General features: G+C 44.2%; 1 protein-coding gene across 1 annotated transcript; it reads left to right on the top strand.

The window, feature by feature from the left end:
• The first annotated feature begins 338 nt into the window (after window positions 1-338).
• On the top strand, window positions 339-12,151 carry LOC143295739 (kyphoscoliosis peptidase-like). Its single transcript, XM_076607360.1, has 2 exons — window positions 339-775; window positions 10,163-12,151. The coding sequence occupies exons 1-2, from the start codon at window positions 623-625 to the stop codon at window positions 10,697-10,699; spliced, it is 690 nt and encodes a 229-aa protein (XP_076463475.1). The 5' UTR covers window positions 339-622; the 3' UTR covers window positions 10,700-12,151.
• Window positions 12,152-19,733: the final 7,582 nt, after the last annotated feature.

The following is a 19,733-nucleotide window of genomic DNA, read 5'->3' as shown; positions in this document are numbered from 1 at the left end:
GAAGGTAGCCAGGCACTGTCTTGAAGGACCCCCATCCACCCCTCCCCTTTACGTGAAACGTTCCCGGCTCACCCTACCACTGCATCACCCACCCACCCCCACCCCCCTGCAATCTTCCTCCAACCTTATAAAATCACCCCACGTTTTCGACTAAAAACACACCGCAGTCTGTATAGGGAACGTTTTTATCAAAGGTTCAAAACCCATAAGATCCTTTGACTCTTTCCTGAACTCCTCCAATTTTGGCAACACCTCCCCTCCCTCCAGTTTTGTTTTGTTTTTTCTTTCTTCCCCTTTTTTCTGGATCAAGCCTTATTCCATTCCTGCAGCGCTGAGTCAGTCAGTGTCGGCCCAGGCTGTGAGCTGCTGTGCCGGCAGAAAAGATTCCCCTACATACAGCTCTGGCAGCCAGTTAGTTCCTCCAGCCAACAGTCTACCTGCTGCCATAGTCAGTGCAGCAACACTGCCAGGCACCTTCCTGTTCCAGCCCTGCTCCGGCTGACAACGTTCCTCCCGCTCCTCCTCCTTACTCCTTTCTTTCGTCTACTATTGACAGCTAGCTAGCTGCATTTTTGTCAGTTTGTCTTTAGTCTGTGCCGTAGCGGAGACCACAAGCAGCAAGATGTCCGGCAAGCCAGAGATGCCACATGGGTACCTGGGCCCCCACGGGAAATGGGAGGAGCTGGGGCTGTCCACTGTCACACACAACAGCCCGGACATCCGGAACCATGAACCCACCATGAAGATCACCCTCAAGATCACCAACCCCACCAAGGTAAAGGACGTTTGTGTTTGTTTGGGTTTTTTTTTTTCGGAGTATTTTCAACTATTAAACATTAAGCTTTTTTTTTCTTCAAAATAATAAATCTCTCGGCAGTCACTGAAAGGTGAGATAATGTACAAACTATTGATCGAATGATAATTTATTCCGTTCACACCGGCCTTAGTAAATTGTGCTTGCCTTTTTTTTTTTTTTTTTTTTACCGTGTGATATACAGGTTGGATCAGTGATTACTACTGTGTTACAAAAACAATAGATCAAATGATAATGTACCCCGCTCAAACCTTAAGTAATAGTGCTTTCTTGGCTTTCGTTTTAACTGACAGTTATCATGGCTGAAAGAATACTTTACATCCCTTCATGAGCAGAGACAATGGGCTGTCTGAATCAATCATCTGAAGTATAAATCCCACCAGTGTAGGACTGATATCGGCTGTCTGTTTGATACAACAACGATATGATGGATGTGTGACTGATATGGCGATGCCGCGACGTGACGCGATATGTCATGACCCGACGCGACACGACACGACATCTATACCCCCACCCCTGCCTTATATAATAAAAACTTATCTGTTAGATTCGTAGTTGCGTGCGTTTATTAACTCTTTCCATACGAACGACGAAAGAGACGACGTTAACAGCGTTTTACCCCAATTACCATCATCAAAATATTGCAAGCGGAAGGCTCTTATACTGAAGAGGTGAATGTTGACAAAGAATACCACAATTCTGACGACGGAAGCTAAAGGTTGGGTCATAGAGACACCCACTGGACATCCGAGGGGTCTGTGTAGAGGAGAAGAGAGGACTGGCCGTACTGAGTGAGTTAAAGCATTTACGTAGGGGCGTCAGGTTAACAATGATTTGAGGTTAAAAAAAAAAAATTCTTTTCTCCCTCTGTATCTGTCTCCGTCTGTCTCTATCTCTATCTGTCTGTCTGTCTGTTTGTCTGACTGTCTGTCTGTCTGTCTGCCTGTGACCCCTCTCTCTCTCTCTCTCTCTCCTGTCTCTCTCTTTCGGCTGACAAAACAATACTTTCGAAACCATGCAATTACCCTCCCCACCCTGCCCCCCCCCCCCCCCCCCCCCCCTAAGGCTGCCATGTGCAAAGTTTGGTGATTTTGAAGCAGAATCCAACAACAAGATGTTTGATGAACAGGCTTAGGCCTCAACAATACATCATGCTCGTATAAACAAGATACATTGGACACGAATACCAAGTGTGATAAGCAAAGGCAAGATCATGCAATACTGCTGATACTGCACCTGTTCATTTCTCAGACAGCAGCAGCTAGTTTGCCGCTACGAATGACTTGACATTGTTTTTGCCATTAATTCTTATCATACACGATTTGGGTGATAAGGTGGTGCATGTATATCATATGTGAGTGAGAGAGCGGGACACCACACACACACAGACACAGACACACAGTCACAGACACACACAGACACACACACAGACACACACAGACACAGACACACAGACACAGACACAGACACACACACACAGAGACAAAAACACAGACACAGACACACACACAGAGACACACACACACATACACACACCGACAAACACACACACACAGACACAGACAAAAACACAGACACAGACACACACAGACACACACACACACACACACACACACACACACAGACACACAGAGACAAAAACACAGACTCAGACACACAGACACAGACACACACACACATACACACACCGACACACACACACACACACACACACACACACACACACAGACACACACACACACACACACACACACACACACACACACACACACACACACACACACACACAGACAGAGACACAAACACAGACACACAGACACAGACACAGACACACACACACACACACACACACACACACAGAGTGACAGAGACAGAGACAAAGACGGAGGAGCCTAAAAGCAAAATAAGAGTTCAAGAAACAACTACGGAGGGAGAATCCATTAGGCTACAGGACAAGATATCACAACTTCTCTTTCAGCTCAGGCATAACTTTGCCAATGCAACCCTCTTCCCCAAACAAACTACAACACAAACAGACTCTGCCTGATACGCAGCTTGTTGGGCAGTCGCGTACGCGTGCATACTGGGTATGCAGATAGGCAGTCGCACGTGCGATGCCGGCACACAGACGTGCACGCACACACGCAAACAGACATGCATAGGTACTCAACTAACCCCCACACACAGACAGACAGACAGACAGACGTGCGCGTGCACGTAGAGAGAGAGAGACAGAGAGAGATGATAGCACTACACGCATGCACACACCTCGTTTGCTCCGTAACCTTAAACATCTTCTTCTTCAGCGTATTCCTTGCGTGTTCCACGCAATATGTATGCCAGCGCCACGCGCAAATGCCGGTATTCCAATGGCATGGCACGACATAGTACATGCCGGTATTCCAGTGGCACGACCTAGTGCATACCGATATGCCATTGACAAGACCTAGTGCATACCTATATGCCAGTGACAAGACCAAGTGCATACCGATATGCCAGTGACAAGACTTAGTGCATACCGATATGCCAGTGACAAGACCTAGTGCATACCTATATGCCAGTGACAAGACCTAGTGCATACCGATATGCCAGTGACAAGACCTTGTGCATATCTGTGTGCCAGTGACAAGACCTAGTGCATACCGATATGCCATTGACAAGACCTAGTGCATACCTATGTGCCAATGACAAGACCTAAGTGTTGTACAGGCAAAGACGGCAACACAAGAGAAATATTTGGAATTGTATCAAGCTTACGTGTGTACGTCAAACGTCATTATTACGTCATTGTTTCTTTCTTACGTCAGCCACAAGTTTCGTATGTAAAACAGAGGATTAATTTTCAGGGAAGAGTGGGGCACTGAAAGTCCTCAATTGGATTTTCGTGATTTTTACAACGAATTGGATAAAAAAAAAAAAAAAGCTGTTATTTATGTATTTTGTGGCTTAGAAACATTAAGATTTCATGACACAAAGTGTTCTATTCTAGTCTATTCTACAGACAGAGACTTATAACACTAACAACGACGCTATTTATAGCCTGGTAATCAGTAATCTTTGAGAGGCCGAACAGCACTGGAGAATGTGGAACCAGAGCCAGATTCTCTTTCAGTACTGTGTGTGTGTGTGTGTGTGTGCGCGCGCGCTTGGGTGCGTGTGTGTGTTCGTGTTTCTCTCTCTCTCTCCTCTCTCTGTCTTTGTCTCTGGCTGTCACGTATGTCTGTCTAGTGTCTGTCCATCTCTCTCTCTCTCTCTCTCTCTCTCTCTCCTCTCTCTTTGTCTCTGGCTGTCACGTATGTCTGTTTAGTGTCTGTCCATCTCTCTCTCTCTCTCTCTCTCTCTCTCTCTCTCTCTCTCTGTCTTTGTCTCTGGCTGTCACGTATGTCTGTTTAGTGTCTGTATGTCCATCTCTCTCTCTCTCTCTCTCTCTCTCTCTCTCTCTTCTTTCTGTCTCTGTCTCTCAGGGCACCAGCCCACACACTGTGGGGATGCCAGCTATGTTGACTGGGGCGGTCTATTTGCGGTGAACTGAATGTGCAATGTCAGGATGTCTAATTTTACCGCTTCTCTGTGTGTTCGTACGTTCTTTTGTTAAACGTCTATCCACAATTCTGATTCTAGACGAATCTTTGCGCGCGTGCGTGTGTGTGTGTGTGTGTGTGTGTGTGTGTGTGTGTGTGTGTGTGTGTGTGTGATAAATTGTAATTGTAATGACAATAATGATAGTAGGCTACATTTATCGGTATTGCTTTCAAACATCTCAAAGTGATTTACAGTCACCGGCCTGACTGGCAAAGCACACAAAGACACACACACAGTCTCTCTCTCTCTCTCTCTCTCTCTCTCTCTCTCTCTCTCTCTCACACACACACACACACACACACACACACACACATATATATATATATATATATATATATATATATATATATATATATATATATACACGCGCACGCACGCACGGCACACATGCACTCGTACACACACATACGCATGCACACGCACACACGCACGCACGCACGCACACACACATATATATGCGTGTGGAACAATTTAACAATAGACATGTCAAACTAGCAATTTCTGTAGAAAACATCCAATCTGATAGGTATAAATATGCATGTACCAAAGACTAGACTAAGCGCGTTGGGTTATGCTGCTGGTCAGGCATCTGTCTAGCAGATTTGGTGTAGCGTATATGGAATTGTTCAAACGCAGTGACGCCTCCTTGAGCAACTGATTCTGAAACTATGTGTACTCGTGAGTGGAGTCTTTTCATTCTTTTTTTCTTCTTCTTTTCTTCTTTCTTTCCTTCGTTTCAGATAAAACGTAACACCATTTCAAGATGAAAAAGGCCAGATCAATACAGAATGTCACTGTTGATCATTTCCAGTCTGAACCCGTTAAAATGGAACATGGAGTTGGCCGCCGTTCTTTCTCTGTCTCTGGACCTTGTAATTGGAATGAACTTCCTCTTTCGCTGCGTCAGGTCTCCACATTCAGCTCTTTCAAGTCTGGCCTTAAAACCCACCTCTTCCCAAAACAGCCTCCCTTCCATGCTTCTTCGTTGTCTTCAGTTTTTTGTTTGTTTTATTCCAGTTTTAGAGTTATGCATGCGTTTGAATGACTGGTGCGAAAGCGCTTTGATTTGCTTCTACACAAGATTCAGCACTATTTAAATATAATAATTATTATTATCATTAGAATGGTGACTGACATCCTGACCGAAAGCTCAGTGTTAAGTCAGTGGGGTGAGGGTCCTTCTCTGATGATCACATTCCACAGCGGCAGTCAAGGGGTTAATACCATTTCGTATTGTATTATAACGTATTTTGTGTTGTGTTTTGTTGTATTCTGTTGCGTTGCGTTGCTTTGCATTGCTTTTCGTCTCAACAGATTCATCAGAGTGAAATTCGGGCTGCTCTCTACCCGGGGAAAGCGTGTCGCCACAGTCCAGCGCCACCCCAATTTTCTTCCCCCCCCCCCCCCCCCCCCCCCCCCCCCCCTTTTTTTTTTTTTTTTTTTAGGCTGTCGCAGATGTAGTTATTTTACCACCAAAGTGCGTTTTTCCAAAATAATTTTGTCAGGGTTAATCCTTGTTGTCGTGGGTTCTTTTACGTGCGTCGCCAAGTGCATCAGTGCTGCACACAGAACCTCGGTATATCGTCTCATCCGAACCGTGGACCACGGGGACGCAGACCACCGTCACTCAGGTCTTGTGGAGATGAGGAGTTAAACTCCCGGTCCCTGGGTAGACCCGTGGACACTCGCTTCCTAGGAAGGTGCTTTACCACTGGGCCACCACTTCACCACAAACTGCTAATTTGCATTTGCAAATGAACTGCCAATTTCCGCGAGGAAGGGCAATTTTTCTGTAGCGCATGAAGTGTAGATCATTCTTCTGTGTAACTGCTGCTTTATGCTTCACCACTGACGAACTGCTAATTTGCTTCTGCAAATGAACTGCCAATTTCCCGCGGAGGGGGGGGGGGGGGGGGGGGGGGGTAAATTTCCTGTAACATATCAAATGCAAACCATTCTTCTTCTGTGTAACTGCTTCTCAGGTTATCTCATCTTTGTTTTCTTTTAGAAGGGAACTAACTGCGCTGGATCTGCTATGCTTAGTTTCCTCCACAAAGGCATTGCTAGTGTTCTTGATGCGGGTACTGGCAATATTCTCAAACACAATTACACACAGACACAGACACACACATACACACACTTGCGCCGAGCGCAAACACACACGCACGCACACACGCACGAACATATACACACGCATAAACACACACACACACACACACACACACACACACACACATGCACGCACGCACGTGCACACACATACACACAACTACCCACAAGCTCCGAAGGTCTGAGTGAAGATAGAGGTTGTAGTTCCAAAAGCCACTGAGGTAAGGGTGAAGACGTTTGGCACGAAGCCATTCTCCATGCTCTCTCTCTCTCTCTCTCACACACTCTCTCTGGCACACACACACACACACACACACACACACACTCACACACACACACACACACACACACACACACACACACACACACACACACACACACACACACACACACACACACACACACACACACGGAGAGAGTCTCGCAGTAAGAAGAGAACCAATCAACTGGAATAACTGACTCGCGTTCTTCCAGAGAGTTTTTCTTTCTTCCCCTCATCTTTGCCCTTCCCTGACTCCCCAATTCTTCTGACGAAGAAAAAGTGGCAGAGCCGGATGCTCGTAGGTGTGCATTCATGTGTGTGTGTGTGTGCGCACGCGCGCGCGTGTGTGTGTAGGTGTGTGTGTGGGGGGGGGTGGGGGGGTGGGGGGGTCACGGTGACTGTGTGTATGCGTGTGTGCATGAGTGTGCATGCGTACCCACGTATGTGTGTGCTTGAGTGTGTATGTCTATGAGTGTGTGCGTTTGTGCGTACGAGTGTGTGTGTGTGTGTGTGCGCGCGCGCGCGCGCGTGTGTGTGTGAGTGTGAGTGCGTTCGTGTGTGCGTGACTGTGTGTATGCGTGTGTGCATGAGTGTGCGTGCCTACCCACGTAGGTGTGTGCTTGAGTGTGTATGTCTATGAGTGCGTGCGTTTATGCGCACGGGTGTGTGTGTGTGTGTGTGTGTGTGTGTGTGTGTGTGTGTGTGTGTGTGCAGACGCGCGAGCATATGTATGTATGTGTGTGTGTGTGTATGTGTGTGTGTGTGTGTATGTGCTAGCCCAGAATGACCCCGGAGTGAAAACACAGCAGGGTGAGGGTGGAGGGGTTGGGGGTAGTTGGAGCTTGTTACATCGGGAGAAAGCTAAGAAGGCATGGGTGTAGGTGATGTGAAGTATCAGTGAAGGAAGTCATAGCTCCACAGCTTCAGTCAGTGCTCGGGAAAGAGGAATGGAGTGATGGTGGATGACAAGGGTGTGGGATGGGGGGGAGAAAAAGGACTGAAGAGGTGTGTGTGTGTGTGTGTGTGTGTGTGTGTGTGTGTGTGTGTGTGTGTGTGTGTGTGTGTGACAAGCAGGCAGACACAGAGAGAAAGGGTGACTTAGACAGACCAGGCATACAGAGACAGACAAACAGACTGACCCCCCAACCCCTCCCCCCACTCCCCCCCCCCTACGCAGACACACACCTCCACACACACACGTATGCACGACCGGAATTACTTCCTCAGAGTTTCTTCAGCCTATACGCTTGTACTCTGTGTGGAGTGTGTGTGTGTGTGTATGTGAGAGAGAGAGAGAGAGAGAGAGAGAGGGGGGGGGGAAGGGGGGAGAAAGTGGAATATACAGTGAGACAGATAGAGAGAGAAAGTGTGGGGTTTGCGAGCGAGTCTCTGGAAGAAAGAGAGAGAGAGGGGGGGGGGGCGAGGGGAAAGAAAGCAGGCACACACACACACACACACACACACACACACACACACACACACAGAGGAAAGACAATGTGCAACATATCCACGCTGCAAAAACTCCTTCTCAGACTCCATCAGAGAGCTGGCAGCGCCGTGTCTTACTGCAATCCATCCCTGTATAAACAAACACTCAGTCGATTGCTATGCGTGTTCCATCTGGAACTTTAAAACACTGGTTGTGTGTTAACACTGAGTGATTATTATCATATATGTATCACTATGAGTGGGGTGTTGGCCTAGTGGTAAGGCGTCCGTCTAGGAAGCGAGAGCCCCGGAAAATGAGCGCACTAGTTCGAATCCCAGTATCTTAACTCCCTCCACTAGACCTAGAGTGGTGGTCTGGACGCTAGTCATTCGGATGAGACGATAAACCAAGGTCCGTGTGCAGCATGCACTTAGCGCACGAAAAAGAACCCACGGCAACAAAAGGGTTGTCCCTGGCAAAATTATGTATTCGTTTCAAAAGGAAATATTAAATTGCAGGCATTAAAAAAAAAAATGGGTGGCGCTCTCGGTATAGCGACGCGCTCTCCCTGGGGTGAGCAGCCCGAATTTCACAAAGAGAAATCTGTTACGACAAAAAGAGTAATACACCGTGTGAAAGGGAACTCCGGGTCAGGAACCTGTCCCGTGAACTGTATGTACACCAACGACCAGCTCACTGAATGTCATCCCTCTCCTCCGCCCTCACTCTCGTAAACTTGGAATCAGTTACTGTTTAAGCACACATTGTTAACTTCATGTAATGGTTAACTTCATGTAAAGCCTAAGGTGGAAGATGATTAACAAATAGTTAAGAGTGGTAACTCTTTCCATTACACAAGGCACACAACTTCAAGTCAATGATGCTTACGCTACCGATTCAGCTAGCACACAGGTAAATAAAAAAAAAGACAAAAAAAAAAAAAGGACGTACATTGGAACAAACCCAGACACTTCCTTGAAACAACGTTGCGCCGAGCCTGTTCTTATACCAATCATTTGACGTGTGCATACAGCAGCAAAGACAGAAGGAATGTGCAAACACAAATTAGCTTTTATTCAAGACTGGCATAGCCTCTTTAATCCTGAATAAGCTACACAGAACACATGGACAATACAGAACAAATACATGGTTGCCTCGGTAGTTTATCCACTGGAAATTGACAAATAATGGGCCAGGAGACGATATGATTAACAAATAGTAAAGAGTGGTGACTATCTCCATTACACAAGGCACACAACTTCAAGTCAGTGATCCTTACGCTTCCGATTCAGCTAGCACACAGGCCTCATTATTTGTTAATTTTCTAAGGTGGAAGGTTGTAGAATGGTTGTAGAACGGTTAAGACGTCCGTCTGCCAACACAGTGTCCGTGAGGGTCTGACTGAGTTCGATTCCCGCTCTCGCCCTTCCTCCCAAGTTTGACTGGAAAAATACACCTGAGCGTCCAGTCATTCAGGTGACACGACAAACCGAGGTCACACACTTGGCGCACTGAAAAAGAACTGACGGCAACAAAAGGGTTGTCCTCTGGTTAAATTCTGTTGAAGAAATCCATTCTGCTATGTACACAAATTTAGACATGCACTCAAGGCCTGACCAAGCGCGTTGGGTTATGGTGCTGGTCAGGCATCAGCCTAGTAGATATTATGGTGTAGCGTTTATTGGATTCGCACGAACAGTGCCGCCTCCATGAGACACTCAAACTTGATGTTACTGACAGGCGGGAGGCCAGAGAAGCCGATTGCACTGGCGCAGGGCATTTCACTCTCTGTCTCTTCCTCTCTGTCACTCAACCAGGAGGCGCCGTGCCAGAATTGGTCAGACGTTGGACGTCTGATCCAGTGTTCACCAGAGATCAGGATGTATTATGTTGTGCTGTGGCTGCCGTTTACAGTTATGACCTAATAAACAAATCGTCCATATCCGTATCTCTCTGTGTTGACCAGGTGACGGCCAACTTGATCGATGCCAAGGATGAGAAGGAGTACAGGGAGTACATCCTGACGCAAACTTTGGACAAGCTGGTCCACCTGGACATCCACTTCCCCCACGCCGGGTTCTTCAAGCTCCAGATCTACGCCTTGCCCTCCAGCGACGAGAGCACGTCCCTGCCCAACGTCTACAACTATCTCATTCAGTGCACCAAAGGCCCGTCCGGCCAAGCCGCCGCCTTCCCCAAGCAGTTCACGCAGTGGAAGGGTGGCTGCTACCTCTTCCACCCCTTCACTCTCAAGGGGGTCGACGCCGCCGGCATCAAGGTTCTGGTTCCGGGGGCCAAGGCCGTGGCTTTCTGCGTGGAGGACAAGTGGTTCACCTTGGAGCAGCGCGCGCGCCAGAAGGACGAGGGTGAGGACGCGCTCATCCCTTGGTCGGCCCAGCTCAGCGGCCTGCAGGCGTTCAAGGGCAAGAACGGCGCCCTGACCGCCAACTACCCTGGGGACGACGAGACCAAGTACACCTCCCTTCTCCAGTACCCTCTGTGAGGGCACACACACAGGCTCTGCTTGGTTTCTTCCTCACGTAGATGTCGTGCTAGTTCGAAAGCTTTAACTTTGGTTATGTATATCACATTGCTTGACAGGGACGGTGGCAACGGAAGCGTGGCGTGCAGGCGTACGCACGGACTCTCTCCCTCTCTCTTTCTCGCTCTCTCTCTCTTCATGCAAACACCCCTTCAAATGGGGTTGCGGCCTAACTGAACAGAATTCTGTTCTGCTCTGTTCTCTCCCCCCCTCTCTCTCTTTCGTTGGCTCCAGAAGAAAAAGGAGCTACAATTTGAAAGTTGAATTGACAGTTGGTCAACAAGCAATCAAAATTTTCAGACTCTGGTCTTGAACTCGCGTGAGGTCAACGGGGTATCCTGTGCAATCGTCAAAGAGGTGCATTACGTATTAAAGCAAGTACCAACAGCATTAATATAAATCCAAAAATGATAAATCCATTGCAGGTTTAAAAACCTGAACTGATACACTTTCAATAGAAAGAGGTCACTCTTTGTTTTACGTGTTTAATACAAATCTTTACAAGCCGCAGTATTTTTTTTTTTAATAATAAAATAAAATAAGAAAGATTGAAAGCACCACCGTTTTCCCCTCTGCATCTGCACTTTGTGTGCATGCAAAAATAATCTGAAGAAAACGGCACAACACCGATATAACACACAAAGCGAATGAAGAATGTAAAGAAGAAAAACAAAATCCACAGTTCTTTGTTTTCTTTTGGGAACCTCGGCTTTGTATGGCAGCTATCCTGGCTGCCTCGCCTGAAGCAGGCAGAGTTCCTTTCTAAATGTTGTACCGTTTCTGAATATTCACTGCACACCTCATGTAACAGCTTGTGCACAAAGTATCGTCTGCCACAAACCAGGGGCAATAACTCGACCGGTGAAAGTTTGGGAGGCTGTTCGGCAAAGCATCAATCAGTCGTATGTTGTCAACATCCATGACTGCTGGTAATGAGTCGTTGAAATATGTTAACTTTTGTACCCCCTCTCTCTCTCTCTCTCTCTCTCTCTCTCTCTCTCTCTCTCTCCTGATGAAGATATTTTTTACTTATTTATTTGCTGAAATCACGTTTTTCAATGACTGTTCTATTAATATTTCTGTACATTGTATAATGCGAAAGTGGCAAACGATTTGTAAATGACTGGGGTTTTTTGGGTGTTTTTTTTCTTTCTTTTTTTTATTGATCACTTTTATCATGTTTGTAAGGTAAACCTGGCAAAGTACTCACTAGATTTTCTTTCTTCACTTAGAAAAGCAGTTTCCATAGATAAGTATGTGCTTTGTCTTCTGACAAGATATGTTTATATGCTTGTCATCTGACAAGAGATTTTACATGCTTTGTCTCTGGGCGACGGAGAGGGTTTTTTTCTGTTTTGTTTTTTCTTCTTTTGTTGATCGTGTAGTGTTGACATAAACTTCAGTTGACAGGAGGCTGACGTTGTGTTGCGTTTTTGTGTGGCATGCAGTGTGATCTGAGACTTCAAACTTTCAGTCTTTTCCATGTTCTGTTAAGTAAAATTTCCTTGCCACCACGTAAAAACATAGAATACACTGAGCACAAAGACATACCCGCGCATGCAGCCCCCCCCCCCCTCCCCCCCCCCCCCTCCACATCCCCCCGCCCCCAACCCCCAACTCCACCCTTTCGACCATCTATGTTTGATGATGATGGTGATAATAATGATAACAAATACATTTATACAGCGCTAAATCTCGTGCGGAAACTAATTAAAGCGCTTTCACACACACCTTTCACACTCATGCATATCTCCTGAAACACAGGAACGAAAGACAAGGCTTACAAATTCATGAAGGTAAAAGGCTAGAAAGACAATGGGCAGAAAAAAAGGGGGGTGGAGGAGCTATGTTGTTAAGGAGGAGTATGTTTTAAGGCCGGACTTAAAAGAGCTGCATGGCAGTGAGTGCAGGGACTGACTCGGGTTGAGCAAGCCGGAAAGAGGGAGATCGTTTTCCAACACTCAAGATCTAGTCGAGGCGGGAGTCGTATGTGAGACTCGAACTCGTGGACACGGAGTCGCTTCCTAGTTTAGCGCACTTGATCGCCGCTCCACTGAGCTAGCTATAAATGAATGAGATAGTGAATTGATGTTCAAACCAAAGGGTATTCATCAGCACACAACGACTACTTGATCGACTCCGTTGATCAGTCAACCAACCAGTCAATCAAGCAAGCAAGAAATTTTGATTGACGGATGATTATGGATACATATATAGCGCCTGTCTTCAGTCAGTGACCAAGCTCTAAGTGCTTTACAAACATAGAATTATTTGCACAACAGGCTGCTGACTGGGAGCCGCCTGTATCGCTCCGTCGTTTCCTGCGTCATGTTCAGGCTTCAGTCATACAACACACTTAAACAGTCACTTCAACACACACACACACACACACACACACACACACAACAACAACAACAACAACAACAACAGTATCAGTATCAGTAGCTCAAGGGGGCGTCACTGCGTTCGGTCAAATCCATATACGCTACACCACATCTGCCAAGCAGACGCCTGACCAACAGCGTAACCCAACGCGCTTTGTCAGGCCTTGAGAATTAAAATAAATAAATAAATAAAATAAATAATTAAATAAATAACAACAACAACAACAACAACAAAACAACAGTTGTGTATATTTTTTTTAACCCATCAAACTCTGGGATAAGCTGATAACATCGGCTCATCACTGCACAAACAGTGCAAAGGACAACGTGAACACTTCAGCAGTCAGCAAAGGATGGCCGTCCTCAACATACCGTGCTGTCGATCAGAATCGGGCCATCTCAAAATAATCTTACTTGATTTTTATTTTATTTTTCATTTTATTTTATTTTTATTTGTTACCTCAAAGAGTCTTTTTAACTGACACAACGACAGCCTGCTAATTCGTTCACGAATTCACTGGATGATTCCTCGAAGTTCTCACCATCTTTAGTTTTAGACAGGTAAAAACATTGGCAGATTGGTCGTGGAACCTTTTAAAAAATGAAATAAAATAAAAACACTGAAGGGACTGTGAAAAAGCTCCGCAGCTTGTTTTGTCCCTACCATAACAACAACAACAACAGCTACTACTACCACTACTACTGCTGCTGCTGCTGCTGCTTTTAATTTCACAGGGTATGCCTGACAGTTGTTCTCAACATGCCACCACTGTGTACAAACGCGATATTTTCTAATGCTGTGCACTCTTCTGGAAATTCAGTGCTGCTGTCCACAGCGGATGCGTTGGTTTTCAATTTCAGTTATACATGTTCCTATCGTTTGAGAAACTGGAGAATCCTAACAAAGTCAGGTATATACATGTGCTTCCGACTGAACTAATCAAAACGATACAAATGAAGGGAGACAATCTGTGGACAACTCCTCCAGGTAGCAGAGTGCACCAACCTGGGTTGTTTCCCATTTCTGCGTCCTGCAAATCGAGCTTCACGACTCTGTTTTGCAGACATAGAGCAAGAAATGGTAGATCTTGATAATACTCATGAATTCTATGTACTGTTAATGGGAGATTTCAATGCTCACACTGGTTGTAGTAGTGATTTTATTGACTCAGAAGATGACACTGTCCTAGAATTATTGAATACTGACATGCTTCTTGACAATATTGATCAGAATCCCTCCCTCACATTGAGCAGCCTTGGTATCCCAGTCAATAGAAATACAGAAGATAAACATACTGTTAATAATTTTGGAAAAGCTCTCCTTTATGTATGCCGCTGAAATAACTTATATATTTTTAATGGCAGGCTAGGCGATGACGTTAACCATGGAAAAAAACAAAACACAAACGTAAAAGACCAAAGTACTATTGATTATGTTATTGGTGAAATTCAGTTAATGACACAAGTCCATGATTTCAGGGTAAATGAGTTTGATCCTACACTCTCAGATATTCATTGCTCTGTCCATACAAATTTTGTCATATCAAGTAAATCACGTGTAAATGTAGAAAGTACTGCTCAAGCCGCGGCTAGACATGACAGTGTTACTCAACTGACTTCATGCCAACGCAAGATTGTTTGGCGTGAAGAAAATGTACCAAATGATGCTTTTGTTGTTAGTGATGAAGACATGTTATCCTTAAATAATATGAATGATGATGATGTTAATGACATGTATGATGTCATGAAAAAGGTTATCTTGAACACTTGCGACAAGTATGGCATGCTTTAATCAACACCAAGACCCTCAACAAACACCAAATGTGTACACAACACTAACAAGGCCTGGTTTGACCAAGCATGTAAAATAAGTAGAGAAAGATACAACACATTCAGAAACGCTCATCTGAACGACAAGGACAATGTAATTCTAAAACAAGAGATGAAAGCAGCATGTAAACAGTACAAATCCACAATTCGAAAAGCTGAAAAAAGGTACAGAAAATCTATAGTTAATGATATAAGAAAAATGAAATCACATGATCCAAAACGCTATTGGTCTCTCATAAATGGGAAGAACCATAAACAAGAATACCAATTCCGTTAGACAAATTCAAGGAACACTTTGAAAATTTGTCCAAAATAAATACAAGTGAACAGACCATACTCTCACAGGAAGAAGAAACTGACAGATTATTGGGAGAATTTATCGAATCAGATGAAGCAAAAACAGTTCTAAATAAAAGCTTCACAGAAGCAGAACTTTGTTCTATTGTTAAGAAGTTAAAGAATAATAAATCCCCCAGAATGGATGGAATTATCAATGAAGCCATTTATCATACCTTTGATAAATTAAAACAGTTTTGGTGTAATTTATTCAATCGAATATTTGAAACTGGCACCTTACCAGATGACTGGCTCACTGGTACCATTGTCCCCATTTACAAAAATAAAGGAGACAAAAACGACCCGAATAATTACAGGGACATCACATTACTCTCGTGCAGTGCTAAATTCTTTACTGCTGTACTCAACGAAAGACTGTGCACCTTTTCTGATACTGTAGATATTCTTTCCGAAAACCAGGCTGGCTTTAGACCTAACCACTCCACAACTGATCACATCAGTCCTTGTAATGAAATGTTTGAATGGTATAATGAGAAGCAGGAAGAAAAAATTGTTCTGTGCTTTCATAGGTTATAAGAGAGCTTTCGACAAAGTATGGCATACAGGGTTATGGACAAATCTCATTCGCTCTGGAATCAATGGCAATTCCTCAATATTGTCAGGAACATGTATAAAGGAATTGTTTCATGCTTTTCCTCAAATGGTGCCGTTTCTGAGTCTTTTGCAGTTTACAAGGCGCTAAACGAACTAGAAGCATATTGTAATGACTGGAAAATAAGTGTGAATTGCTCCAAAACAAAAATAATGGTATTCTGCGGCAAGAAACTAAATTACCAGTACCCGTTCACACTTAATGGAAATACTCTAGAACACGTTACTTGCTTGGACTGACTTTCAATGGTAAGTTTAACATAGCTGTGAAACAATTAAAAGATCAGGCCAGACGAGCAATGATGGCACTGTTAAGAAAAAGCAGACAACTTCAGCTCCCTATTTCCTGCCAGTTAGACTTATTCAATTCACTGGTCATGCCAATATTAACTTATGGTTGTGAAGTTTGGGGTAATAACTGCGTTGACATCGCCGAATCATTACACTTGGAATACTGTAAATACATACTCCGGCTTAAGAAAAGTACTGCAAACTGTTTCATCTATGGTGGAACGGGACGTTTCCCCCTGTTTGTGCATGTATATTGCCGAATGGTCAAATTCTGGCACAAATTGTCCATTGACACATTGACTAGTAAAAAAAATTCTCCTCTCGCATGCTGAACACATTAACTGAATGTTTTAATTTACAAATACACAAAAATGACTGGTTACTTAAAATCAAACAGATTCTAGATGAAAATGGGCTGTCTTTTGTGTGGTACTATCCACAATCTGTATCAACCGCATGGCTGATAAACAATCTGACCCAAAGACTTAAAGATAGTTTTACACAAAAATGGGTAGAGACTTGTCGTAACTCTACAAAAGCCAACAACTACAGTTTATTTAAAAGCCAAATAACTTTTGAAGATTATCTAGACATTTTGCCATTGTGCCATAGCATCCCAATGTTGAAACTCAGAACAAGTAATCACAAACTACCAATTGAGAAAGGGAGACACATGAACATACCACAAGAAGCAAGATTGTGTCATCTTTGTGACACGAATCGAGTTGGAGACGAATACCACTTTGTCATGGAATGTCCTGCAATTCAAAATCTCCGCAATCAGTATTTACCTAAGTATTACAGAACACGTCCCAACTTCTACAAATATGCAACGTTAATGTCTATTAGTTGTAAGAAAAAGTTACTAAATTTTGCTAAATTCATTAAAGAAGGTTTTAATGTTTCGTTAGGAGCCAGTTTCAGTCTGGATACTTTGCCACTTATGCCTTGACTGTACTTGTTGAATAGGAATTAGAACAATGACTTGTGTTAATCTTGACACTGCATCCTGTACATATCCATTTGTAACTGCATGATCATATATTTTTTCATATGTCTTTTTCTCTCCTGTATATATCAAACCAATCCCAGTATTACTGGCAAATGGGTGCTAAAATAAGATGCAAATTATTGTGTTTTTTATTTTGTTACACCATGTCATTGTTATTGCTATGCTCCAACTAACCCCCCAGTTCCCAGTTCAGGCTCAACTAGTCAGACACAGAGCCGTATTGTAAATCTAAGTTGTCATCTGTGCATTTGTCTATTCCTATTGCATTGTACCAGACTGATTATTCCATTTGGCATTTTATTTCATTTTATTTTCCCCCCATTTGCATCCCCCCCCCCCCCCCTTTGTTTCTTCTTTTCAAATTATCTCCGCTCTTCCTCTGTGGCCGTCATCCTGTTATTGTCGTGTTTCCTTGTTTCTCTATGACTCAAAAGAGTTAATGAGAATAAACAAACTCTGAAACTCTGATGGTGGAAAATGGGACGTGTCAGATAAAAGACACATACAGCAGTACAGAATATCGAGTGCATTGCTAAAGCTGATGAGAGGGGCACAAATGAAAAGCCTATCACTGAAAGAAGAAACTCCCCTACATACAGTGAAGTCCGGATGTAGTGATAGCCCTCGGGACCAAATTTTTTTATCACTACATCCGGACTATTACTACATCTGGATGTCCGGTTATAGTGATATTTTTGTAGGTTTTATCACTACATCCGGACGTCCGGTTATAGTGATATTTTTGTAGGTTTTATCACTACATCCGGACGTCCGGTTATAGTGATATTTTTGTAGGTTTTATCACTACATCCGGCCAATCGCTTGTAGTTGTAGTGATATCTTCAAAGCTTTTATTGCTACATGCGGCGGCACATTTGGTAAACTAGCTTCAAGGCAGTAATAAGGTGATTTTGGAACCACTATTGATTTCGTTTTGTGACGTTTCTTCTGTCGTCTTTGTCAGGCTTGCAAATGTCCTTTGTTAACCTACCCCCGTCCTAGCAGTTTAACAGCCGGTGTGTGTGTGTGTGTGTGTGTGCGTGCGTGCGTGGGCTGGCTTCATATGTCACTGGTAAATTCTTTATCCCTTTAAAGCAGCGAGGGCAACGGAATTTTCCAATGACCAGCAGAGGACGTTTTTCAGTCCCTGTCATGTTGCAGCACATCGCTATTGTGACTCTTTCTTTGGATAACTTCCCCCCATGACATTTTTCTGCTTTGAATTCAAATGTGCGGTCTGGCAGCAGGCGCCAAAAAAGTCCACTTTCGTCCATGTTGAAAATGTCATTTTCATCATACTCGCTTAGAAGAGGCAAAAGGACATCACTGACCCAACTATCTGTGGCACACTCATCAACGCTGTTTCTCTCACCGCTGATTTTTCTGAACGTCATGCCGTGTCGAGCAGTGAAGCGCTTAACCCAACTTTCGGAACATGTCCAGTCACTCAACCCAATTTCCTTGGCAAACTGTTCTGCCTTCAACCGCAACACAGAGCCATTGACTGGCATGTTGTTGGCCCTTGCCATTCGAAACCAATCCAACAGTGCACTGTCTACTTTCGGTTCCCCAGGGCATCTCTCGCGCTTCCTCTTCGCACTCGTCTCACCACTATAAAACTTCTGCTTTAATTGTTCACCATTTTTCACAATAGTGCATACTGTTGACTGTGCAACCTTGTACTTCTTCGCTATTTCCGTCTGTGTACGTTGTTTTGTTTCAATGTCTTTCAAGAGATCAATCTTCCGCTTCAGGGTAAGCACATTGCGTTGCTGGCGTTTGCTCGCCATTTTGGTAAAGGGAGATTACTCTCGAACATTATCACTACAGCCGGACTTTAGCTTCCCCGGGACTTGAAAATAGTATCACTACAAGCGGACTATCACTATATCCGGCCTGAAAAATATCACTACAACCGGACTAAGTTAACAAAGAACATGAACAACTGGGACCGGGACCCAGAAATTCTATTACTACAGCCGGACTATCACTACATGGGTCTATCACTACAGCCGGACTTCACTGTAGTTTCACTTTCATGGATGCGTCAAAGCGTGCGCCTCCCAAGTCAGTGCAGGTGGACTGAGCTGACCGACCATAAATATACGCTACACCGCGACATCTGCTTTAATTAACTAGAAAAGAACTGGAAAAAAAAAAGAAAGAAAAAAAGAATGGAACAGACACCTGATCTACCCACACACCCAAAGCGCTGGTCAGGCATGGAGAGTCTACCCTAAGTTTGTATATAACATCAATGCCGACGGCGAAAAGATTGACTGACTAGCATAGTTATACTGACGACAAATCCAGTAATCGAATAAGTTAATATATTTTAAACTGACCATGATAGAATCAACATGAACCTCAAGCGTGATGATCGTGTACGGGAGGCTCAGAACGAGCGGCGTGGGAGTAATGCCACTGAAATGGTGCAGATGATCAATGGGGCAGCAGAATGAACTTGATGATGATGAACTAGTGAATGAACTTGATGAATGAACTTGACTTGATGAATGAATGAATGAAT

The sequence above is a fragment of the Babylonia areolata genome, chromosome 21, assembly GCF_041734735.1.
Source record: "Babylonia areolata isolate BAREFJ2019XMU chromosome 21, ASM4173473v1, whole genome shotgun sequence".
NCBI lineage: Eukaryota > Metazoa > Mollusca > Gastropoda > Neogastropoda > Buccinidae > Babylonia > Babylonia areolata.
The sequence above is the reverse complement of the archived record's forward strand: the minus strand, read 5'-3'. Positions and strand labels throughout refer to the sequence as shown.

Coding starts and splice junctions, on each gene's coding strand:
- LOC143295739 (XM_076607360.1), top strand. CDS start 623: ATGTCCGGCAAGCCAGAGATGCCACATGGGTACCTGGGCCCCCACGGG. Junction 776..10,162: donor AGATCACCAACCCCACCAAG/GTAAAGGACGTT, acceptor TGTGTTGACCAG/GTGACGGCCAACTTGATCGA.